Genomic DNA, 26,038 nt, shown 5'->3' on the forward strand with positions numbered 1-26,038 from the left:
TTTAAAGGTGTGTTCAAACAATTGGCAAGGACCCTCCATTTCACACACCAATGTTATACATATACATAATTTCACATAAAGTGTATGGTTTGATTCCATAACGGGAATAAAAGATGACTAGTCACCAGGTCAAAAGTAGCCAGTTTTTGCTTTTATTTTATTCCCACTGACGTTTTTTTGCTTTAAAAAAATATACACATCATACAATCCCAGAGATGTGGGCCTTTTGTATTTAGTACTCATATTTATTGTCTTTACCGGGGAGGGAGGGTAAAAAAAAAACCCTGAATATTCAGGAGAGCAGTGCGAATAAAACATGAGCCAAAACTTTCTACTTTTGACCTGTTGACAGGTCTTCATTACCCAGGAAAACAGCTGTCATGGCATTTATTTTTGATGTGCTTGTACAATAATGTATCTTCTGGTATCACAAAACCATACATATGTGTGGCAGTATATAGCACCAGAATCAGATCACTGCACTAGATTAGTATGCCCATTGAGTTTTTATGTCCACAATTAAATTACCTCTCATATTATCACTGTGGACATAGGAGCTCAATGTGAATAATAATCCAGTGCATTCTGGCTTTCAATAGTAGTGTATAATGCTGTACATACATCTTTTCTATATATTGTACATGTATATTTATATACAATCATGGACAAAAGTGTTGGCATCCTTAAAATGTCCTTGAAAATGAAAATTATTACAATTATACATGTTTTGCTATACACATGTTTATTTCCTTTGAGTGTATTGGAACAACACAAAAAAAGAAAGAAAAAAATGCAAAATTGGACATAATTTCACTCAAACCCCCAAAATGGGCCAGACACAGTCAAGGCACCCAATGCCAGAGGCAGCAAGAAGAAACCAAAACATTTTTTAACCTCTAACATATTTGTCTGTAGGTACTGTGTTCTTTTCTTTGTAGGCCTCATTCTGCTTTCAGTAAAAAGTAGAATGATGTGCTTTACCAAAGAGGTCTTGGTCTCATCTGTCCACAAGACGCTTTCCCAGAAGGATTTTTGCTTGCGTATATATCAGTCTAGCTTTTTGTGTCTTTTTGTCATTAGTGGGGTCCTCCTGGGTCTCCTGCCATAATATTTAATTTCAAATGTCGACAAATATTTTACGCTGACACTGATGCACTTTGAGCCTGCAGGACTTGAATTTCTTTCAGCAATTTTTTTCTGCAGTCCACATCCATGGAGATAAGCTATAGTACCATGGGTTATACAATTCTTGATTATGTTGCACAGATACAATGCATAGATTTAGTCAACATCTCCTCTTTTATCTGGTTTCTGGTGTGATTTTCATGTTGCCCGCACTTGTTATTTGCCTCAGGTGAGTTTTAACGAGCATCACATGCTTGAAACAAAGTTGTTTACCCAGAATTTTAGTACAAACAATTTTGTCGGGTCCATTTTTTGAGTTTTGTGTGAAATTATTTCCAATTTGCCATTTTTTATCATTTTTTGTGTTGTTCTAATGCACACAAAGGAAATAAATATGTGTATAACAAAACATTTGCAATTGCAATCATTTTCCTGGAGAAATACTTCATCTTCTGGAATAATTTCAAGAGTGCCAACACTGTAGGCCATAACTGGACTTAAATTATGTACTGTATATATAACAGTGGTGTGGCAAACAGGATACTAGTTTGCCTTTGGCAAAATAGTTAATTTTTTAAGAAATGACCCTCCCACTCTCTGGTGTTACTTAGGTGAAAGTTGTATCATGTCACATTAAGACCACTATGACTCTAGTTTCCTATCTGATCCCCTGTCCATTCATACTGTTTCACTGAAACCCATGAGAAAATGCAGCTCCATCTCCCTCCTCCTTGTCATCCATTTCCTGTTTTAAATTGAATGTATTTTTGAGGGGGTAAGTGAGAAGGTTTCTGAACATTTACTTGGAACCTGTAAGATAGGGAAAGAGAAGTGACAGGCTGTTGGAAGGTGAAAATTTTTGCAATATTCACATGGAATAGGGATTTATACAAAACAAAGTTAGTCTGTACTACAAGTGATGAGTATTCTGCTTTAGTTAAAGTAAATATTTAGTTTTCTATTCATTTTTAAGAAAACAAATTTAAATATGAGAAGAACTCAGTAGTGTATTTTTTGCAAATTGTTGATGTTTTTAGTATCAATCCTTAAAGGAACCTATCATCTGATTTAGGCTGCCCAAAACTTGGGCAGCATGATTCAGAGCTTGGTTGCACTATTATAGCTGTAACACATCTGGCACTGCCACAAATGAAGTGGGCTCTGCTCCTGAGCCTGCACGATATACATCTGAAAAAAATTACATCACAGATGATTAAGGGGTTAGACAGTTGGATGTGACACTAATGGTGTCATTAAAAAGACAGTTGTTCTCACATCTGAAGAAAAAGCTATTTTACATTCTTTATCCCATGGAACATTGCTCAGCCTATACGTTTACCTACAAGCCTATAAGTGTATAAGTCTACCTATAATGTTGTCTTGTACAACAAGGAGAAAGTAGGCCAACATGAAAGTCCTATAATTAGTACCGTGCTTAGCATTGATGAAGTGCACGGATCTCAAAACTATTGTCTTCATAGGGTCTTTTCCTTTTGGGACTGTGGCAAGGTTTGGTGAAGGATCTTATAACAGCTACCTCCTCCTACCTGGTCCTGAATGTTGACTTATCACAATTTTTCTTCCTCAGTGCTCATCTATTTGAAGATATCATTAAAAATGTATTTCTCCAGGAACAGAGTGACGAAACACACCCTAAAGAGAATGAAAATGTAACATCTAACAAAACTGTAGATGATAATTTTAAGGAGCTTAAAAATCTCTCTGTCTCAAGTGCAAGTAACGTGACAGAAGAAACAAGCAATAATAACAATGTGAAGAAAAAGGTCTATTTGAAAAGGATGCAAACATTTCAGACCTACCAAAACCCAAACGAAACCTCTGTGATATATCTAAAAAGAAAAAAGAAGGTGAAAGGAAAAAGAACTGCCGGGAACAACGGACAAACCAGTGTACATGGCTTTAAGTTAAATGAGACCTCGTATGATGAATACATGGCACAAAATAATTCTTTACACTCTGACGTAGGGAATAGGACATTTAGTCCTAGAGGATTTAGTCCAAGAGGGCATAATCCCAAAAGTTTACAACCCAGAGGACACAATCCTCATGAACGCAAATCTGAAATTGTAATTGGAGTAACCAGAAAATTTGATGATTATGTAGAGTATGACCCTGAGGTCAGCAACTTCATCGATGAAGGGAAATCCAAACCTCCGTATCTTATATATGAAGAGCCGTATACGATAGAGACAGAGGATGATGTGAACCGCTATACAAATCCAGATAGAATAGTGCAAAATTTCATGCGAACGTCAAAAGGAATTAAAAGGAGTTACTATATTGCAGCTGAAGAAGTGCAGTGGGACTACACAGGAGGCTCTAAGAGGTACCGTACATATGTTTATATGGTTCTTTCTCAGTTACAGTAATTTGCTGTACTGTGCCTATAGCTATATTGTTTCATACACAATTTCTGATATCGACGTGTGAATTTTAACTTAAGGCTATGTGCACATGTTGCGTTTTTTTTGCATTTTTCATGCGTTTTTCCTTGCAAACTTTAATCATTACTGCAGGAAAAATGCACCCCAGTAAAGTCTATGAGAATATGAGAATTGTGACTTTCTGTGCACATGCTACTTTTTTTTCCTTGCAGATTTTGTTGCTAAAAAAGCAGCATGTCAATTGTTTTTGCGTTTTTTCCTGTTTCTATAATCCCCTGCAATGCTTTATCACTACAGTGGATTATATTGTAGCACTTTGCCTCATACATCATGCATACAGCATAGTGTGTGAAGCTCTCTGTAGCTCAGTAACCCGGGGTCGTCATGTTGACGACCCATGGTTACCATGACAGGAATCGGGTCCCTGTGATCACATTACAGGAACCCAATCATCAGGGAGAGGTAACTGATTCCTCTCTCTGCCTCCTGAATGCTGCAATCACTATTGATCGAAGCATTCAGGGGGATAAACTGCCATGAGTGGCGCGGGCACCACTCCAGACAGTGAGAGCGGGATCTCGTCTGTAACATCAGCCGGCGACCCTGCGGCGATCGCGGGGGTACATCGCAAGAACTCACGCGATCGCCATAACTAAAAATAAAACACAAAAAAACGCAGGAAAAAACGTATGTGAAAAAAAACGTACAATCGCAATAAAAATGTGCTGCTTTTTTCCTGACAAAACATGCTTTTTATATGCAGAAAAGAAGCACACAAAAAAGCAATGTGGGCACATAACCTTATTGTGACTATTGTTTCCCTCCAACGGATCCTGTCAGGCAATTCATGCTGCCCAAACATTGGCTGGCCAATTACTGACAGGTATATTATCCTCTGAAATGTTGCGGGACATTTTGAAGATCTGGCCGGGGTTATAGCTGGAGATGAGACTAGTCTGGCACCGTTCCCAACCAGCTCTTCCCAGCGCTGCTGCAGGTGATTGACAGGTCTCTCCCTGTGTAAATGTAATCTTCAAAGTATACCGTATAAATTTTCAAATCTATACCTGACTGACAGGTTGCCTTTCCTTGAGCAGGTCAGGTTTATAGCATTTTACAGGGGTTAGACATCATCTAATCAACTCCTTTAGGGGTGGCTTAAGGACTATGATTGTGAAAAATTGAGTGAGATTTTATATTTTTCACTTCACTGTTACCCTCTTACCATGTCACAAGTGACCAGCTTTTGTTCTTTTTTTATTCCAACCGATTACTTAAGTATTTTTTTTACCTCTCTTCAATACGATTCTAGAGATATTGGAGCCTATTCATTTATTGCAAATTTTTCTAGTCTTTACCGAGAGGAGATCTCTGGGAACATGTCTTTATATTGTTCTATATTACTAATCTGTGAGCCTGGCCCCGTTGTGGAGACCATAATAATAACCCATAAATAAAAAGGTCCACGTCTCTAAAATCAGATGACTGGTTTAAAAAAAAATGGAATACTTAAGGAAACTGAGTTAAATAAGAGAAAAATAAGAGCAAAAAGTTCCCACTTTTGACCTGAAAACTTTTTAAACGTCAAAGTACAAAGAATTGAACAAATCTGTTTGTTTTCCTCAGAAACCAGGTAAATGAGAAACCTTTTGTTGAAACAGGACAGAACATATACACAAAAGTTGTGTTTCGACAGTATATCGACAGCACTTTTACAAAACGAGATGTGGAGGGTGAATATGAAGAACATCTTGGCATACTTGGACCTGTGATTAGAGCTGAAGTTGAGGATGTCATCCAGGTAAAAATTCAATATCACATCACGTGATAAATGTTAGAATATTAGTAGGTCAGTCCTACATTTGCTGTCTGCTATGTGTCTGTTACCTTCTACATAAAATTAGAATTATTGTTATGTGTTCTGTGTTGTGTCTGTAGGTGACTTTTAAAAATCTAGCATCACGGCCATACTCAATTCATGCGCATGGGGTATCTTATGAAAAGTCATCCGAGGGCTACAGGTATGATGACGAAACTATGGAGTGGCTAAAGAAAGATGAAGTTATAGAGCCTCAAGAATCCTATGTCTATGTGTGGTATGCTACAAAATCGTCAGGACCTGAGCCAGATGGTTCTGCATGCAAGACATGGGCTTATCACTCAGGTCTTAACCCGGTAAGGAATGTACTTGTCTATGATTAACAACTAATATATACATAATACTCCCATATAAAAGACTATACAATGCATTCCCAATTCCACCATGACCATCTTCAGCATCAAGTATAGAAAATAATAACTTAGACGTTATCTACTAAAGATTCTTCCATGAAGGCCATGTTTTTGTATGTATACCACAACTCTAGAGTCTGCAAAATCTTCCTATGGGTATGGTTCTACCTGCGTACATCCTCCGATGCGAGAGCATTGGAAGCGATATGCTAATGACCCTCTGATGCGGGTATCAACCGAGGGTCATGCGAGTGTGATGCGATCTTGCAATATATCACAGCTGCGAAGAAGAGGGATGGATCACTTTCTCCCCATCTCGTCCGCTGCCTGTCTCTGCATATATCACACTGCACGCGGATTACATGCGAGTGCAGTGCGATGTTTCACACTCTCCCATAGGTTTGCATTGTGGTGCGTGAGCCGAGACTCGCTGCCAAACGCAGCATGCTGCGATTCATTCCACATGCCACTATGGCATGAGAAATCAATCGCAGATGGATGCTGCCCCATAGGTTTGCATAGGTGCGAGTGCAGTCCGATGTTTTATCAGATTCCACTCGTCCATGAAAATTGCAAGTGGAACCGTACCCTAAAGGTCTTTTGCAGTCAACCAGGGGGTTCTGATTTGCCTCTCTAGCAATCCTACGAGCAGCTCCCACAGAAATTTTGCTTGGTTTTCCAGAATTTATCTTGACCTGCACTGTACCTGTTAACTGCCATTTCTTAATTACATTTCAAACTGAGGAAAATGCAACTTGAAAATGCTCTGCTTTTTTTTATAATCTTCTCCTCCTTTGTAGGCCTCCACCATATTTATTTTCAGAGTGCTAGGCAAATACTTAGGAGAACCCATGGCTGCTTATTTTTTGGTTCAAGGTTAGAGGAGTCTGGGTTTTTATAAAGGTGTGACATTTACATCACCTGGCCTTTCCTAATGATGATAGTGAACACTAACAAGCTAACTAGGGTCTGAAACCTTGGTCAAAGTTATTTGAGCACACAAATCTCCAAGGGTGCCCAAACTTTTGCTTCGTCCCATTTTTATTTTTGCTTAATTTAAAAAATATTAAAGATGAAAATATTTTTTTTCCTAAAATATAAAGAAAATGTGTCATCTTTAACTTTATACCTGTTAGAGATCATTTCATCTTCAAGTTGCTTAACTGTTCATAATAACAGTAATTTTGACCAGTGTTACCCAAACTTTTGCATGTCACTGTATGTAGACTACATTGCTTAGCCAACACTGTTACATCTATACATTACACTACATTTTATGGATTCCTATACATTACATTACTTTCCTATCTAACATTACTTTATATCTTATCACACACATATATTTAAGAACATGTTTGGTGTCTTCAAGGATAGGAATTCGAACACCATCTTAGATTCCTCCCCTCTTGGACGTGGCCGTCCCCGACCATGTCTGGACCTGCAAGACACCAAACAGCAGGCATGCATAAACACTTAAAACGACACTCGCCATTCCAGAATTAAATTAAGAAGTAGGCCGTAGGTCATAGTCCAGCTCTCCAACCAAGCACAAGATCAGGGCTCAGTCCTTAAACATTTCATAAAAGCCCAACTGTCCCAAGAGCTCGCATGTGGAAGTACTTCCTTGTAAAAGGTTAAAAGTATCAAACCATAGCCCTGGCAGATACATTGGTCAACCATTGTCTCCCCTTCCCCCCCAACAGCAGTCTAGCTGACCCTTGACCTGAGGAGAGTAACAGGCTTCCATCTTACCGTTCCCCAATATTGGCTGTAGGGGCAGGGCAGAGTCCATGGGGGGCAGAGTCCAGAATTGACCAGGCAGAGCCCCTATTAGGGGCTGGTGGAGTCCATGGGGCAATAGGGACAGAGTTTAGGCTTAAAGGGCAAAGGCCATGGTGAAGACACACAGTCCTTAAATAATTCAGCACTGGGTAAACAGTGAAGAAAAACAAACCAAACCATCTGCCATCTATGGCCAAAAACATGAGCACTGTTTCATGCTGGGTTATCTTACCCACAGCACAAAGTAAAGCAAAACAGTTATTTTTTTTCATTGCAATGAGCACAAACAGAGCTTTAGAATGCAGACTTCTCACTTCCGGCCACCATACTTTATACTGCGGCTACTCGCAGACCCAGGTCTCCTATTTTCGCTTCCTGAATAAAGCCTTAAAATAATGGCTACAGTGGGGGGTCGTCTTATACGCCGGATATACGGGGGGGGGGGGTGTATATATATATATGTACACTGCAGCGTCCAGGGGAGGTGGGGGCAGCAGCTCTGGAGCACAGGGGAACGCTGCGGGCTGCAGCCTTTGATCTCCTGCACCCGCTCATATAATATGCACAGCCGCTGTCCAACTCCAATGGTGCTGAAATCGCACCGCAGTGAGGGGCTGTGGCAGCGGTGCATATTATATGAGCCTGCGTCCCAGTGTGATCGCACATGCCCACCCCTGTGTTAGATATGGCCCCCAGGCTGCTGCTCATTCTAAAATAAAAAAGCTTTACTTACCCCTGCAGCGTTTCTCCCCGTGTCCCTGCTTCCACTGTGATCAGGCAGGCAGAGAGCTCAGCCTGCTGTGCCGATCACATGACCGCACTGAGAACCAGGAAGTGGAAGAACAGAAGCACGGAGCCAGACAGGAGGGAGATCAGCGCTGGAGGAGGTAAGGAAAGAGGGTTTTATTTTACTTTGGGCAGCAGCCTAGGGGCCATATCTGACACAGGGGGACTTGTGCGATCTATAGGGGCCATGGGCAGCACTATGGGGGCGATATCTGACACAGGGGGACTTGTGCGATCTATAGGGGCCATGGGCAGCACTATGGGGGCGATATCTAACACAGGGGGACTTGTGCGATCTATAGGGACCATGGGCAGCACTATGGGGGCGATATCTGACACAGGGGGACTTGTGCGATCTAAATAGGGGCCATGGGCAGCACTATGGGGGTGATATCTAACACAGGGGGACTTGTGCGATCTATAGGGGCCATGGGCAGCACTATGGGGGCGATATCTAACACAGGGGGACTTGTGCGATCTATAGGGGCCATGGGCAGCACTATGGGGGCGATATCTGACACAGGGGGACTTGTGCGATCTAAATAGGGGCCATGGGCAGCACTATGGGGGCGATATCTAACACAGGGGGACTTGTGCGATCTATAGGGACCATGGGCAGCACTATGGGGGAGATATCTAACACAGGGGGACTTGTGCGATCTATAGGGACCATGGGCAGCACTATGGGGGCGATATCTAACACAGGGGGACTTGTGCGATCTATAGGGACCATGGGCAGCACTATGGGGTCGATATATAACACAGGGGGACTTGTGCGATCTATAGGGACCATGGGCAGCACTATGGGGGCGATATCTGACACAGGGGGACTTGTGCGATCTATATAGGGGCCATGGGCAGCACTATGGGGGCGATATATAACACAGTGGGACTTGTGCGATCTATATAGGAGCCATGGGCAGCACTATGGGGGCGATATCTAACACAGGGGGACTTGTGCGATCTATAGGGACCATGGGCAGCACTATGGGGGCGATATCTAACACAGGGGGACTTGTGCGATCTATAGGGGCCATGGGCAGCACTATGGGGGCGATATCTAACACAGGGGGACTTGTGCGATCTATAGGGACCATGGGCAGCACTATGTGGGCGATATATAACACAGGGGGACTTGTGCGATCTATAGGGACCATGGGCAGCACTATGGGGGCGATATCTAACACAGGGGGACTTGTGCGATCTATAGGGACCATGGGCAGCACTATGGGGGAGATATCTAACACAGGGGGACTTGTGCGATCTATAGGGACCATGGGCAGCACTATGGGGGAGATATCTAACACAGGGGGACTTGTGCGATCTATAGGGACCATGGGCAGCACTATGGGGGCGATATATAACACAGGGGGACTTGTGCGATCTATATAGGAGCCATGGGCAGCACTATGGGGGCGATATCTAACACAGGGGGACTTGTGCGATCTATAGGGGCCATGGGCAGCAGCATGGGGGCGTTATCTAACACGGGAACGTGTGCAATCCATAGGGGACCATAGGCAGCACAGGGGAACATGTGCCATCACAAGGGGGCTATATTCAATATAAGGGGGCCATATCCAGATTAAGGGGGCTAATTTTAGGATGGGGGGCTATGAGGGACATATACCCTATATGATTTGTTAGAGGGACACTGGCATTATAAGATGGACCACATTTAACATTAAAAAAAAAAAATTCTCTTTTCCTTCACCAAATTTGGGGGTGCGTCTTATAATCAGGTGCGTCTTATAAAGCGAAAAATATGGTATATATCATACAGCAGGGGTCGGGAACCTATGGCTCGCGAGCCAGATATGGCTCTTTTGATGGCCGTATCTGGCTCGCAGACAGGGCTCCTACCTGTCTATGGGCAAATGCCGGGGCCCTGGAGAGCCGGGGGGGCCCACTCGGCCTCGTCAGTTCTCCTGTCCCTTGGCCGGAGCCCACTCGCCTTTATAGTTCTGCTGCCCCCGGCCGAGTTCCGGGGACCGCAGTCCTCGGCAGCAATCTGCGGCGCCGTCACTTTAAGGCGCGCAGACATCCTGTTTTGAATTTCATCTGTGGGCGGAGCTACCGCCTTCTCAGTCCCACAGATGAAGGAGGCGAGCTTCTGTCCGGCGCTGTGTGGGCCCCCTCTCCACCGTGACCTAATCGGGTAAATGCCCTCCCCGCCTCCCCATTATGGGCCCCGGTGAGCTGCTTCTAACCCCCCCACATGTATGCCCTGCCAATCTCCCCCCCGCCGATGCCGCGGGTGCTGTACCCGCCGAGCCGCGGGTGCAGGCCCCACAGAGCAGCAGAGTTGTGTGTATTTGTCTGTATGTAGCAGAGTTGTATGTGTTTGTCTGTATGTAGCAGAGTTGTATGTGTTTGTCTGTATGTAGCAGAGTTGTATGTGTTTGTCTGTATGTAGCAGAGTTGTATGTGTTTGTCTGTATGTAGCAGAGTTGTGTGTGTTTGTCTGTATGTAGCAGAGTTGTGTGTGTTTGTCTGTATGTAGCAGAGTTGTATGTGTTTGTCTGTATGTAGCAGAGTTGTATGTGTTTGTCTGTATGTAGCAGAGTTGTATGTGTTTGTCTGTATGTAGCAGAGTTGTATGTGTTTGTCTGTATGTAGCAGAGTTGTGTGTGTTTGTCTGTATGTAGCAGAGTTGTGTGTGTTTGTCTGTTTGTAGCAGAGTTGTGTGTGTTTGTCTGTTTGTAGCAGAGTTGTGTGTGTCATTTGTCACTTTTTTTCATTTGGGAGCGGGGTAGTCTTATACAGTGAGTATATCCCAAATTCTATATTTTTAGGGCAGAAGTTGGGGGTCGTCTTATACGCCCAGTCGTCTTATACGCCGGCATATACGGTACTTTTTTTTTAGGTCAAAGCGCCGCACAATCTGGTACATAACTCGGCCGCCGAGTGCTCAAACTTTGGGCCCCGATGACTGACCTTTTGCCCCATCAAACTACTTGGATGCACCTCTTCTAACTGGCAAGCCAGCTACCACTTAAGCCCCCTTTACACGCTTCAATATATCTCACAATCCGTCGTTGGGGTCAAGTTGTAAGTGATGCACATTCGGCATTCGGTATTTGCGTGTTACACCTACGTGCGATCAAGATTGAACGCAAATACGGTGATCGCATACACGTCGTTTATTCCTCATATATTGGACGTTTTGTTGTACGAACCTAGTTAATTGAAACGTGTGACATCCGTCATACGATTTTGATGTCTGAGGCTATGTGCGCAGGTGTGCGCTCTGCACCGCAGCTTAAAAAAGGTCCGCTTCAGAGTGCAGCTGAAAAGCTGCGTTCTGAAGCGCCTCACAATGTCTGTCATTCACTAATCTCTGTCAGTCGGTCACTATTATTATTATTATTATTATTTATTATTATAGCGCCATTTATTCCATGGCGCTTTACAAGTGAAAGAGGGTATACGTACAACAATCATTAACAGTACAAGACAGACTGGTATAGGAGGAGAGAGGACCCTGCCCGCGAGGGCTCATAGTCTACAGGGAATGGGTGATGGTACAATAGGTGAGGACAGAGTTGGTTGCGCAGTGGTCTACTGGACTGAAGGCTATTGTAGGTTGTAGGCTTGTTGGAAGAGGTGGGTCTTGAGGTTCCTCTTGAAGCTTTCCACGGTAGTGGAAAGTCTGATGTGCTGAGGTAGAGCGTTCCAGAGTATGGGGGATGCACGGGAGAAATCTTGTACGCGATTGTGGGAAGATGAGATAAGAGAGGAGCAGAGAAGGAGATCTTGTGAGGATCTGAGGTTGCGTGCAGGTAGGTACCGGGAGACTAGGTCACAGATGTAGGGAAGAGACAGGTTGTGCATGGCTTTGTATGTCATGGTTAATGTTTTGAACTGCAGTCGTTGGGCGATGGGAAGCCAGTGAAGGGATTGGCAGAGTGGCGAGGCTGGGGAGTAGCGAGGGGAGAAGTGGATTAAGCGGGCCGCAGAGTTTAGGATAGATTGGAGGGGTGCAAGAGTGTTGGAAGGGAGGCCAGAGAGCAGGAGATTGCAGTAGTCGAGGCGGGAGATGATGAGGGCATGCACTAATGTTTTTGCAGATTCTTGGTTAAGGAAAGCACGGATCCGGGAGATATTTTTGAGTGGTAATCGGCATGAGTTGAAGAGGGCTTGGATGTGTGGCTTGAAGGATAGAGCAGAGTCGAGGGTTACTCCAAGGCAACGAGCTTGTGAGACTGGGGTGAGTGAGCAACCATCAAGTTTGATGGAAAGGCTTGTTGGAGGAGATGAGTAAGTGGGAGGAAAGACAATGAACTCTGTTTTGTCCATGTTAAGTTTTAGGAATCGTGCAGAGAAGAAGGATGAAATAGCAGACAGACATTGTGGAATTTTGGTTAGTAGAGAGGTAATGTCAGGTCCAGAGAGGTAGATCTGTGTGTCATCGGCATGGAGATGATACTGGAAGCCGTGGGGCTCTATGAGCTGTCCCATGCCGAAGGTGTAGATGTGCCTCTCTCTCTGTCCATGTCAGTCTATCCCTCTTACCCCCTCTCTCATACTCACCGATCCCCGATCACCGGCGTGGCGCTGCAGGACATTCACACTGCTCCGGCGGCTTTTACTATTTTGAAAAAGCCGGCCGCTCATTAAACAATCTCGTATTCCCTGCTTTCCCCGGCCACCGGCGCTTATGATTGGTTACAGTGAGACACGCCCTCACGCTGAATGACAGGTGTCTCACTGCACCCAATCACAGCAGCCGGTGGGCGTGTCTATACTGTGCAGTGAAATAAATAATTAAATAATAAAAAAAAACGGCGTGCGGTCCCCCCAATTTTAAAACCAGCCAGATAAAGCCATACGGCTGAAGGCTGGTATTCTCAGGATGGGGAGCTTCACGTTATGGGGAGCCCCCCAGCCTAACAATATCAGCCAGCAGCCGCCCAGAATTGCCGCATACATTAGATGCAAAAGTTCTGGAACTGTACCCGGCTCTTCCCGATTTGCCCTGGTGCGTTGTCAAATCGGGGTAATAAGGAGTTATTGGCAGCCCATAGCTGCCAATAACTTCTAGATTAATCATGTCAGGCGTGTCCCCGAGATACCTTCCATGCTTAATCTGTAAGTGACAGTAAATAAACACACACACCCGAAAAAATCCTTTATTAGAAATAAAAAACACAAAATATACCCTGGTTCACCACTTTAATAAGTCCGAAAAAGCCCTCCATGTCCGGCTTAATCCAGGATGGTCCAGTGTCGCTTCCAGCTCTGCTGCATGGAGGTGACCGGAGCAGCAGAAGACACCACCGCTCCTGTCAGCTCCACGCAGCTAATGAAGGGAATAGCGTGATCAGCTGAGCTGTCACTGAGGTTACCCGCGGCCACCGCTGTATCCAGTGACAGCTCAGCTGATCACGCTATTCCCTTCATTAGCTGCGTGGAGCTGATAGAAGCGGCGGTGTCTTCTGCTGCTCCGGTCACCTCCATGCAGCAGAGCTGGAAGCGACGCTGGACCTTCACTGGTCCTTCACTGGTGACCGCTAATCAGGATGCGGCACAGACAGAGCCGCAGCATGACAATGAAGTCAGGTGAAGTTAACCCGAGTTCATTCTGATCGTGCGGCTCTTTCTTTGTCTGCTGTCATCTGCCATTCAGCTCTGCTACATGTCTGTCTGTGTCTGCTGTTAGCGGCCATGTAGCAGAGCTGAATGGCCTATTGACATAGTAAAAACGCATCCCTACACATTACACACGCTTGGCAAGTCAATAAATTAAAAAAAAAGGTTGCCCAATGCATACGTCACAGAACACATGATCTAAAGGATCGCACACAAAATTGATCAATTTAACATAGACTACTAACGCATGTGTGACAGCAAATGAACGACCTACGTGCGATCTCATTAAATCGCATATGCGACCTGGGCGTGTCACATCGCATATGAGATCGCACACCTAATTGTAAGGTGTAAAGCTGGCTTTACATTCATTCAACTCTAATCCTCCAAGAACCTGAACTCCATACATCCGGCCGTCTCTCTCGGGGATCACTCCATGACGCTGATATTTACTATGCAGTCTCAGGTAGACAATTATACACAAGACATAGTGGGTACACTTCTTATTGGACATTTCTTTTATGCAGAGCACCAACAGACACAATTCCTCCAAGTTTACCTCAGCTCTTATTACCCTGGCTGTTCCAAGTCCTCCTGCCACCAACTAGCTTAGCATAACAGTATGGCATTAAAAGTAATTCCTTTCCATCCACGTTCTGTGTCCTAGCCAAATGGAGTAACAACACTCTTGCATATGTCTGGTGGAGGACTGCATGCTCATTTTGCATCCAACATCGTTCCGGGCCTGGTACCTCTCAGATGTAAGCTACTCGGGGCCTACTGCTCAGTGCCCTTCTCCAGACCCTACCAACAGGGGTCACATTCAGCTTCTTTACCAGTCTCAGGATTCATTGCTCATCTGCATTCTGGGTTACAACCACCTTCCGTTTGTCTGTTCGTTGATTCAGGCTACTCGTATTCAGTCTCAGCGTTGCAGCCTCCACAAGTCACCCACAGAATGTGATCAAAAGACAACTAGACAGACTGTGTGTCCATCCTACTCACTAGCCCTGTCTGAAAGCCACCTAAGGTAAAATCATTTAAAACAAGGTTAATAATACCCTTGACAATCCCAGGCTGGCTATATTAAAGCTCACCCCAAAAGGATATACAAAAGAGTAAAAGACAATATTCAGTAACAGAATTCAACTTACGCAAACAGGAAAAGACCAGAATATGCAATAATATATCCATATGCTCTTACATAGGAGAATAAGCAATTGGGGAAATAAATGGACATCCCCGTTGCCTTTCGGCAGCGCTCCTCCAACACCCAACCTATTTTTTACAGGTGCTATAGAGACAATATTGCTTTCTGCCCACATGATCTCTTTATGGCCTCTTATTCCTAGCAATTCATTTTTATAATTTTGTGACATTCCTTGTTCCTGGTACCATGCACTTTGCTATGTCTTCACTATTATGCATGTTCACCCCTAAGGGACCCTTTATATCATATATCTATGCATGGATTCATGGGATAGTGCATTTATTTCCCCAATTTCTTATTCTCCTGTGTTTGCTCATATAGATATATTATTGCATATTGTTGTATTTTCCTGTATGGGTGAGTTGAATTCTGCTTATTGAATAATGTATTTTACTCTTTTGTATATCCTTTGGGGGTGAGCTTTATTATATTACGACTTTTTAAAACTTTTATGCCATTTTTTGAGGCATAAAACTTTGATGAATCGGCCCCAATGATTTTTAACTGGATGCACCAAAGTAGGAAAATCTTATTTATAGACCACCATTTTGACATAATCAAAGGCAAATGGTCAGCTGACCATTATTATACAGTATAGCATATTCATCTGTCTGCTATCTCTCTAATAGGAGAAAGACATTCATTCTGGCCTCATTGGACCCCTGATCATCTGCAGAACTGGGACTCTGGATGAAAAAAACAGCCGTCCACTGGATGCTCGGGAATTCACGCTGCTATTTATGACTTTCGAAGAAGAAAAAAGCTGGTACTTTGATAAGAACGCAAATAAAATGTGCAGGGGCGCAACTCAAAAATCAGCAAATGGGATGAACTGTCATAACTTTCATGGTGAGAAAACATCTGCGTAGTTTATTAAAAGGCTTTCAGTAATTGTTCGGTAGATATAGTGATGCAAATATCAAAAATTAGAAGGGGTTCACTTAGACGTTCCTACATGGCAAGTGCTTCATTAGAACGTTGCTTAAACATATAATTATTATACCTTTTTATTTCTCCCTGGTTTTTTTTCCAGCAATAAATGGAATCACATATAACCTTCAAGGTTTCAATATGCATCAAAATGAACTGGTGAGATGGCACATGTTAAACATGGGAGGACCAAAAGATATCCATGTCGTTAATTTCCATGGTCAAATCATGACAGAAAAAATAAACGCTGAATTTCAGCATCCAGCTTACCCCCTAATGCCTGGTAAGTATAATGTCATACAGTTACGTTACTGGACTTATGTCCCCACTTTTTTATGCTTGTCTTACTTTTCATCCAGGGAAATCATAAGCCTCAATAGGGCAAACCATACAATGAACCCCACCCTCCACTCACTGCTCTATTAAAGGGCATCTGTCAGTAGGATTTAACCTCCTAAGCTGTCAATATCGGCATGTAGGTGTCACAACAGTAAAGTAATGAAGTGACTGGAAATCGGGTCTCCTAAACAGGGCCTCAGGCTAGGGGAGCCCCTAACTGTCTCTTGTCCCAGAGGTACGCCTGCTGGTCGTGAGGTCTGGACCACCAGCGTAACCCTAACTCCTGAGAAGATCTGGTCTTATATCCCATCACCCCCACCCCAGGAAAAGGCCGGGACTGGAGTGATAAATCCCCACACAATAGACAGGGAGGAGCTAAAACTCTCACTTACAGCAGTCACTCATGGAGGTAAAGACAATATGTGCACGGGGGAAATAAAGAAAAGGAAGGAAATACACAACGACAAGGGTATCTTTACAACACACCAAGATAGCATACAGCAGCTCTCCAGAAGCTGAATCACCATTTACCAAGACCGGTATTGCTTTTGCTGTATTCAGCATGAAGTAAAAGGATTCACTATCTTTTGTGGGGTGGAGGCGGCTGTCATAGGTCTTCAGTAACCTGTGACCCCAGCAGCAACTAACAGGCTAGCAGCAATTAACTCCTGCCAGACCGATCACCAGCGAGCACAAAACTGGTTGACGCCCTGCTCTGACTAAGCAACACAGGAGAAACAGGTGGTGCAGTGTGAACAAAGTCCGAGGTCACCATGACACCTGGTGCGAATAGAGCAGAACACTGCATGATCGTAAGTCATAGAAAACTTAAAGGGTTAGTACCATGTTCAAGATCCTATCCCAATATGTAGTAGGTGTAATAATAATATTAGCAAATACCTCCAATTAGAAATGTAGTATACTTCTTCTGATATAGTCATGTCACTTACTTCATATGCAGGGCATTGTAGCTTACGTAGCCATGGTTACACCCACTCATATAGTGACAGTTAGTTACTCATGGTTGTAACTATAGATATCTAAGCTACTGCAATGCCCTGCACATGAGGTAAGAGACATGGAGAATTATACTACATTTCTAATTGGAGGTAATATTATTATTACACCTACTACATATTGGGATAGGACCTTGAAGATGGGAATACCCCTTTAATAAAATAATACCTTGATATCTGCGATCCAATAAATGGTTCCAGAGAAATCCTCATTTTTCTTATATTCAACTGAGATGAACAGATCAGTCAGACACCCTTTAAGCACAGCAATTACAGGGGTTTTTCTGGTTTAATTTCCTTTTTTATTATAGAGGCATTCTTTTCTTATGAACAGAATGAGGATATATACATCTCACCTCTCCATATCATCTCTCCAGCACTATATCACTACATCCCTGCTGCTTGTGATGTCATGACTACTGCATGTGACCGCTGCAGCCAAACATTGAGCTCTATGGTTTAGTATCATTCATATCAGCATACATTATTAATAGTGCATGCATTCATTAATCTCAGCATGCTGACTTCAATATTGAGAGAATCATATAAAGATTGTGTGCAAATAAACCCGAAGTTAAATAGTAAAATATAACTTTTATTAAATAATTATAAAAGCAAGTAACATTGCAATTAGTCAGTGGGTAGCATCACAATCCCAAGAAATACAAGTAGAGTTGCTATTAGATTCTGAATGATATACACATAGCAGGTACAAGTACATTTCAAGACCAGGTGCTGGTTAGTAACCAAGATCCAAAGGTCATAAAATCTGAACCAAGCATAATAGAGACCAAAAGCATGTATTACCTACATTAAGATGTTTTGCCACTTCCCCCACGCGCGTTTCAGCACTGTGCCTTCTTCTGGAGGCACTGCCCCAGATTGGGATTGGGATTTTGGTGCCACCTACTGGCTAATTGTGATGCTACTTGCTTTTATAATTATTTAGTAAAAGTTACATTTTACTATTTCAGGCTTGTGTGGTAAAATGGTCAGATAAGGGAGATGAACCCTGTAGGAAGCCACACACCCCTTAATATGTACTACAACAGAAACAATATAGTGCCCGCACACCTATGTACAGGTGGAAAATTTCTATATGTGGCTAATATACAGACATACAGTATACATACACAATGCGGCAGTATACTGCGTTTACATGAACTCCAATAATGTTGTAAGACTATGTGCGCACGTTGCGTACTGTCACTTCAGAAATTTCTGCAGCGATCTGAACAGCACACGTGCGCTTCAAATCGCTGCAGAAAATGTCCGTAGTGAAAAAAAAAAGCCGATTCCATGCGCTGTGCCTGCAGCTTCTCCCATAGACAGAGCAGGGGCTGCAGGCAAAGCGCACGGAAGAAGTGACATGTCACTTCTTAGAACGCGCGCTTCGGGCAGCAGCCGAAGCGCTGCGCTCTAAAACGCAACGTGTGCACGGCCCCTGCATAATCTTCATAGATTATGCAGGGGACGCAGGACGCATGCAGTTACGCTGCGCTACAAAGCTCAGCGTAACTGCATGTAATTACGCAACGTGCGCACATAGCCTAAAGGTTAAAAACGTAAGGTATTTAGCATTTTTTGAACAAAATAAGTTGGAACGTCTTCTCTGTTAAGTATTTGATGAGTTTTTTGATGTAGCAGATTTTCTGCAGATTCCTGCACCCATTAGCTTATCTAGGTTTCTTGTGTATTCTTATTGCTTTTTTTGTCTGTTTTTTTACATACGTTTGTTATTGGGTTTTTTTATGCTGCATTTTTTGTCTCCTTTTATATCTTGTTTTAAATAAAGCTGCTTTGCTTTTGATACTTCCTAGTCTTTAGCTTGGTAAAACTTTCTGGATAAAGTCATGTGCAGATTACATTTTCCATTTTAAGTCTATAGAGAAAATCCTGAAATAAAATGTCTATTTTCTACAAGTGAAATTGACATGTTACGGATTTCAAACACATACAAGAGGTCAGTTTCTGATGTGTAAGATATATAAGCACAATGGAAATGTAAAGCGCTACATTTGTTGCATAGCGGAAATATGCAGCATCAAAAACACATCAAATGCTCATTGTGGGAACTTAGGCTTAGAAGTGTTATTTTGTGTTCTTTTAGGTACATTTGCCACAGTTGAAATGAAGCCAGCAAGGGCCGGTATCTGGCTACTTGATACCGAAGTTGCAGAATATCAGCAAGCAGGAATGCAAACAATGTTCACAGTTGCAGAAGAAGGTAAACGGAAAAAAATACTAACACTTGTCATGTAGTTTACTAATATGCTCGTACGGAAAGTTAGAGCCTGATAAAGAACATGGTGACAACATAGTAGTAATGAAGGGTTCACATTACAATCATGCAAGCAATTAGCTGCCTGTCAGCTGCAACGTCTGTGTTTCTGTTCTGATTTATTTTCCTTTGGAAGCACAAAAATTAAGAAAATGGATTCATAGATTTTTTTTTTTTTAAAAAAAAAACCCTTTTCTTTGGTCTGAAGATCTGAAAGGAGGGACGGCCAACAGTCAAACCCAGGAACAGTTGGGTCTTCTGCTTTAGCTAATGTGGCTCTAGGATGTTGGGGATACCAAAGCTGAAAATAATCTATTCTAAGGGTGCACATTTGTGCCTGTCATCTGTGTATACTTATTGTGTATTTCGAATTATTGTGGCTTCCCCTAGTGATGCGCATTTGTGTCGCCAGGGGTTAAGGAGATACCCAGAACCGGGCCAAGGGGTCGCTTCTGGAAAGGGGATCACGGTGTCGTGACCCGGTCCGTGCTCCCTGGTTCCACAATAAAAAGGGGGGTTATGTTCGTGACGCCACCCGTGGAATGTGATCAGAGATGACCACCGCTGCTGCAGAACCTCCGGGGTGATGGAAGGCAGCTTGAGATGGGACGGCTCCCCACGGGTAGAGCCTTTTCCCCGGGGCAGTGTGTTAGTCTATGGGGGGAGTGCAGGACACGAGCACAATAAACAGGCAGACTCACGGTTTTGCAGTTTCTTTGTCTTTTACTGGTGATGGTATTCAGCAAAGTACTGTCCACGGAGTCTGTGAGGGGTTCAGGGCTTCTCCCACCCAGCCGGGCTGTTTTGGCTTCCTTGCCTGCACTGTGTGTTTGTGGCCCTGCTGATGTGTGAACTATGCAGCCGGCTCTGCTTCTGCTCTGCTCCTATGTACCGACCTGACAGGCAACTCGAGTCCTTACTTGTATGTTCCTGAACTCTCCTATGTTGCTTGTGTCTGTGGTACAGGTGAAAGATCTGGAATCTTCACTTCTCTGGTGGTAACTATGCAGTATGTAACTTGCAGTCTCGGATCCAGCATCCGTTCTGTGTGCTCCACTGGGGATGAGCCCTGCAATGCTCTGTCTCCCAGGAATGTTCCTCTGTGTACGCTTTCTCCTTTCCTCAGACCCTCAGCTAGGCCTGGAATTGGTCAGTGGATCCTGAGGTGAGCTAAAGCCAGCTTCCAACCTACAGATCCTTTCTCCTCAGTGCTCTGCACTGAACTTTCAAACTGAAACTACTTCTGACCATTTCCTCCCCCCCAGCAGAATGTACAGGGAAGCAGCTTGGTCTCCCCCTTCTGGCCAGGAGGTCTTGGTGTTGTGTGTGGGGAGTTAACCCTTTGTGTTGTTACTGTGGCAACCCTGGGGTGCCACATTCCCCCTTAGTGAAGAACAGTACTCCGGGACTGTGAAACAAACAAACAAGTTATCACAACAATTATATATATATATATACAGAGTCTGAAAAGGAAAAAATACAAAAACCTTAAAGTTCAAAAAGAGTCCAAAATGTTCAAGAATATGTAAGTGGTCATACCGTATAGTCTCTGTAGGTACTGGGCTTTTGGTCTTAACGTTGCAATTAAATAAACATTTCAATCAACAAACACTTCTTAAAGGTGTCTCTACTCTGGTCGTAAGTGCAGTAGACCTCACGGCCCTCGGGCCACCAACAATGTGATCAAGTTGTAACTCTCCGTGCTGCCACCTTACACCACTCTTCTCTCACCTTTACTGTACACTAAACTGTTACGGTTTTTCATATAAACATTATAACATATGTACATTTTATATGCAATTCCACATTAGTCTTTATATCTTGCTGGTATCTGACCCTGAGTACTACGCTGTGATCTGCGTACTGTTGGTGTACTGGGTGTACTTAGCATAATGGTGTGGGTGGAAGTGTACCTATTTGGTGTTTCTGGTACTTGTGAGGATGGGGGGCTGACTGTAGGACTGGCAAGCTCACTGGGACCAGGAATCTGTTCTTCCTCTACGGTTTCAACTTCCAGTTCTTCTTGTCTTGAGACTTCTTGTGGTATGGGTTCTGATTGTGGTTCCACCACTTGAGGGAAGGCGATCATTGGGACTACTACTGCTCCATAGTAATTTGGCCATGTTTTTGGAAAATCTCCTAAGACTGTATGGAATACATCTTCTTCCTTCTTGACAGGTTGTACCTGTATGGGTAAGGTGACTTCTGGTGTCTTCAGGGTTTCAGGACATGGTTTGAGTTGATCTCTTGACACGACAGCTGATGTCCTTCCTTCATCCTTACTGATGAGACACACTTTGGGATTATCCATACTGGACGGTAAGACTGTATATGGGGTGGTTTCCCACTGATTATCCAATTTGTTTGTGCGCCGTTTCCTCTTGAGAACTTGGTCACCAGGTTGCAATGGGGTTGCTAGAGCATGCTGGTTGAAGGTTCTCTCCTGTCTTCCCCTAGCTTGTTGGAGACTTTTCTCTACGCACTCTTGTACTTGGCGATACTGCTGCTGACGTAGGGTATCCCAATTGGATTCTTGAACTTCTGCATCTGGCTTCAGAATTCCCATATCTAAATCAATTGGCAGTTTACCGGGCCTTGCACGCATGAGGTAAGCGGGGGTGCAGTTTGTAGAACTCACCGGGACATGATTGTACAAGTCCACCAAGTCTGGCAATTTCTCTGGCCATTGATTTCTTTCTGACTCTGGTAAGGTCTTCAACAGGTCAATCACAATATGGTTCATCTTCTCACATAAGCCATTTGTTTGGGGATGGTATGCTGTTGTGCGGATCTTTTTACAGCCATACATGTTGCAGAATTCTTGGAAGATCTGTGATTCGAAAGCTGGACCTTGATCTGCAAGGACTTGTTCTGGGTAACCATGGGGTCTGCAAAAGTACGTCTGGAATGCTTTAGCTGCTGTTCTAGCTGTAAGGTCTTTCACGGGTACCACCACTAAGAAGCGTGAGTAATGGTCCACGATGGTTAAGGCATAGACATAGCCGGACCGGCTTGGTGACAACTTGACGTGGTCTAATGCGACTAGCTCGAGTGGTTGCTTGGTTACTATGGACTGGAGTGGAGCTCTCTGGTTCTGTTGATCCTTTCTTCTGAGGTTGCATGGCCCGCATTTTCTACACCAATCTTCAATTGATTTTCTCATGCCAACCCAGTAGAATCTTTCTCTTAAGAGCACTTCCAACTTTTTCCAACCAAAATGACCAGCACCGTCGTGGTAAGCTTCCAGAACCATCTTGACGTCTCTCTTGGGCACGATGATCTGCCAGACCAACTCATGTGTTTTTGGATTGGTGTGCCTTCTACAGAGCTTCCCTTGGTACAGGAACAATTTACCTCTCTCCTTCCAGAGATGTTGCGTCTCAGCTGGGGCATTCTGATTAGGGTATGCACCTTGTTGTGTAAGCAGTTCTTTCACTAGCTTCACAGCTGGATCGCTGTCTTGTGTGTCAGCCCATCCGTGGTGTGCTAATGGGTTGAGAGTTGCCTGCTGTTGTTTTTGGTAGACACTCGGTTGATACTGCCCAATCTTAGGACGGTGAAAGGCCGGCAGCTCAATTTCTTCCAGTCCCTCCGGTTCCTCTTCCACGTTCCCCGAGTGTGGCATCCGGGATAAGGCATCTGCATTCCCATTCTTGTGGCCTGCCCTGTACTTGATGACAAAGTTGTAGTTTGACAGTCGGGCTATCCATCGCTGTTCCAGCGCACCTAATTTTGCCGAGTCCAGGTGGGTCAATGGATTGTTGTCAGTAAAGATGGTAAATTCTGCAGCTGCCAGGTAGTGTTTGAAACGCTCTGTTACAGCCCAAACTACTGCCAGTAGTTCTAACTTGAAGGAGCTGTAATTCGCAGGGTTTCTTTCTGTAGGCCGGAGCTTCCTGCTTGCAAAGGCAATAACTTTCTCCTTGCCTTCCTGCTTTTGAGACAATACTGCTCCCAGTCCTACGTTGCTGGCATCCGTGTACAAAATGAAGGGTTGATGGTAATCTGGATATGCCAGGATCTCTTCTCCTGTCAGTGCCCACTTCAACTTCTTAAAGGACTCTTCCCTCTCATCACTCCACTGGAAAGGAGGATTTCGGGCTGCAGACTTCTTTGACTGTCCTACCAGGATGTCTTGTAGGGGAGCTGCTAGCTTCGTGAACCCTTTTATAAATCTTCTATAGTAGCCTACCAGTCCGAGGAATTGCCTCACCTCTTTCACGCTGGTGGGTCTCGGCCAATCTCTGATCACGGTAACTTTTTCAGGATCTGGTGCTACCCCTTCTGAGCTCACGACATGTCCCAGGTACTGTACCCTTGGCTTTAGAAGGTGACACTTGGATGGCTTGATTTTCATGCCGTATCCGGATAAGGCTTCAAACACTTCCGCCAGGTCTTGTAGATGCTGTTCATAGGTCTTGGAGTAGACTATGACGTCATCCAGGTACAGGAGGACAGTTTCAAAGTTCTTATGTCCTAGGCAGCACTCCATCATTCGCTGGAAGGTACCAGGCGCATTGCAGAGTCCAAACGGCATACAATTGAACTCACAGAGGCCCATCGGCGTGGTGAACGCTGTCTTCTCCTTGTCAGCCTCTGCCACAGGAACTTGCCAATACCCACTAGTCAGATCTAGGGTGGAAAAGTAAGTAGCGGATTTTAATGCAGCCAATGACTCTTCTATCCTAGGTAATGGGTATGCATCCTTGTGTGTAATGCGGTTGATCCGTCTGTAGTCTACACACATCCTCATGGTCCCATCTTTTTTCTTAACTAGCACTAGTGGGGCTGCCCAGGGGCTACAACTGTCTCTTATTACCCCTGCTTCTTTCATTCCTTTGAGCATGTCTTTGGCGCATTGGTAGTGAGCCGGTGGTACTGGTCTATACCTCTCCTTTATGGGTGGATGGTTACCTGTGGGTATAGTGTGCTCTACCCCTTTGATCTGCCCAAAGTCTAATGGGTGTTTGCTGAATATTTGTTCATATTCATTCACTACCCTGTATACTCCATGCTTTTGATGGGAGGGTGTAGAATCGGTACCTACATGTAGCTTTTGGCACCAATCCTCCAGCTTTCCCTCTGAGCCATTGTCCTCCGCCTGATTTGACGGCTTCAAGGGCTCAACGGTGGTGATGGCGTTGTTATCAACCGTATATAGCTTAGCCATGGTAGCATACTTAGGTAGGGTGACCTCATCTTCCCCACAATTTAGAAGGCGTATTGGCACTCTCCCCCTGTGTACCTCAACTATTCCTCTGGCCGTCAGAACAGTAGGCCTACTGTCTGAGTACACGGGTTCTACCAGGGCCTGATAGTCTCGCCCTCTGATGCCTATTGCGGCTCTACACCAGACCAGCATTTCAGTTTTGGGAGGAATTACAATAGGTATTGGGTCACTTACCCTTGCACTGCCAATTTCACCTCCTGACATTTCTACCTGCTGCTTCAGCATCAAGGCTTTAATTTCCTTCTGCAGGAGTCTCTGTTGCCCAGGTTTGGCAGTCTCGACGATCTGCTGCAAGACAGTAATTACCTCTGCAAAACAATTTTCAATTACATTCATTCCTAGCAGCATAGTTGGTTCACGTTCTCGTCGGTCAACATCAACAATGATAATACCCTGATTCTGCAATTCTACTCTCCCAATCTTAATGGTCATTTCTCTGAAACCAACCTGTGGTACTAATTCACCATTGCTAGCCCATATATTCAATGCAACATTAGATGGACCACTGCTAACGTCTGAATCAGCCCAGTACCTCTTATAAAGGACATGCGGAATTGATGATATTTGGGAACCAGTGTCCAGCAAGGCGTTGAGCGGAATGCCATCCAGCACGATGGGGATGACTGGACGTCCCCCCACATACTTGTCGTGCCAGGGTGAAGGACCTTGAGAGTTCATTCCTGAGGAGCGGCCCGCCTCCCCAGGGGATCCCCATTTAAAGCACATTCACGGGCAAAGTGACCTGGCTCATTGCAACGGCGGCAAATGGGCTGTCCATCCGGCTGGTAGCGGTCGCTGGGTCGTCCTCTCGTCGCTTGGTATCTCCTAGGCCTCATCCACGGGACATCCTCCTTGCTGGTCGCCAGCTCAATCTTGGGTGCAGACTTGGATCCACGCAGCTCCTGGACGATTCTAGCCATGGAAGCAACAGTGTCTGTAAGGGCTTCAAGCTTTTGATGGAGAGCCTCATTAGTGATCGGCTCCAGGTGGTTAGCAGCAGCCGCTGACATGGCCGATGTCACCGGCACTACTGGCTGCTGGGGTGCCACTGTAAGGTGTTGAACAGAGTCTATATCCTGCGGCTCCTCCACCTGCTGGAGGCGGATGGCT

General features: G+C 44.3%; 1 protein-coding gene across 1 annotated transcript in view; it reads left to right on the top strand.

The window, feature by feature from the left end:
- The window catches only part of F5 (coagulation factor V), a 158,797-nt gene that overhangs the window by 78,510 nt on the left and 54,249 nt on the right, over positions 1-26,038 (top strand). The window contains exons 14-19 of the mRNA XM_075335550.1: positions 2,714-3,472; positions 5,157-5,331; positions 5,469-5,705; positions 15,762-15,981; positions 16,166-16,345; positions 19,528-19,644. Of these exons, the coding sequence (XP_075191665.1) occupies positions 2,714-3,472; positions 5,157-5,331; positions 5,469-5,705; positions 15,762-15,981; positions 16,166-16,345; positions 19,528-19,644 (1,688 nt within the window). The remainder of the gene's footprint in view (positions 1-2,713; positions 3,473-5,156; positions 5,332-5,468; positions 5,706-15,761; positions 15,982-16,165; positions 16,346-19,527; positions 19,645-26,038) is intronic.

The sequence above is a fragment of the Anomaloglossus baeobatrachus genome, chromosome 2 (genome assembly GCF_048569485.1).
Source record: "Anomaloglossus baeobatrachus isolate aAnoBae1 chromosome 2, aAnoBae1.hap1, whole genome shotgun sequence".
Classification (NCBI taxonomy): domain Eukaryota; kingdom Metazoa; phylum Chordata; class Amphibia; order Anura; family Aromobatidae; genus Anomaloglossus; species Anomaloglossus baeobatrachus.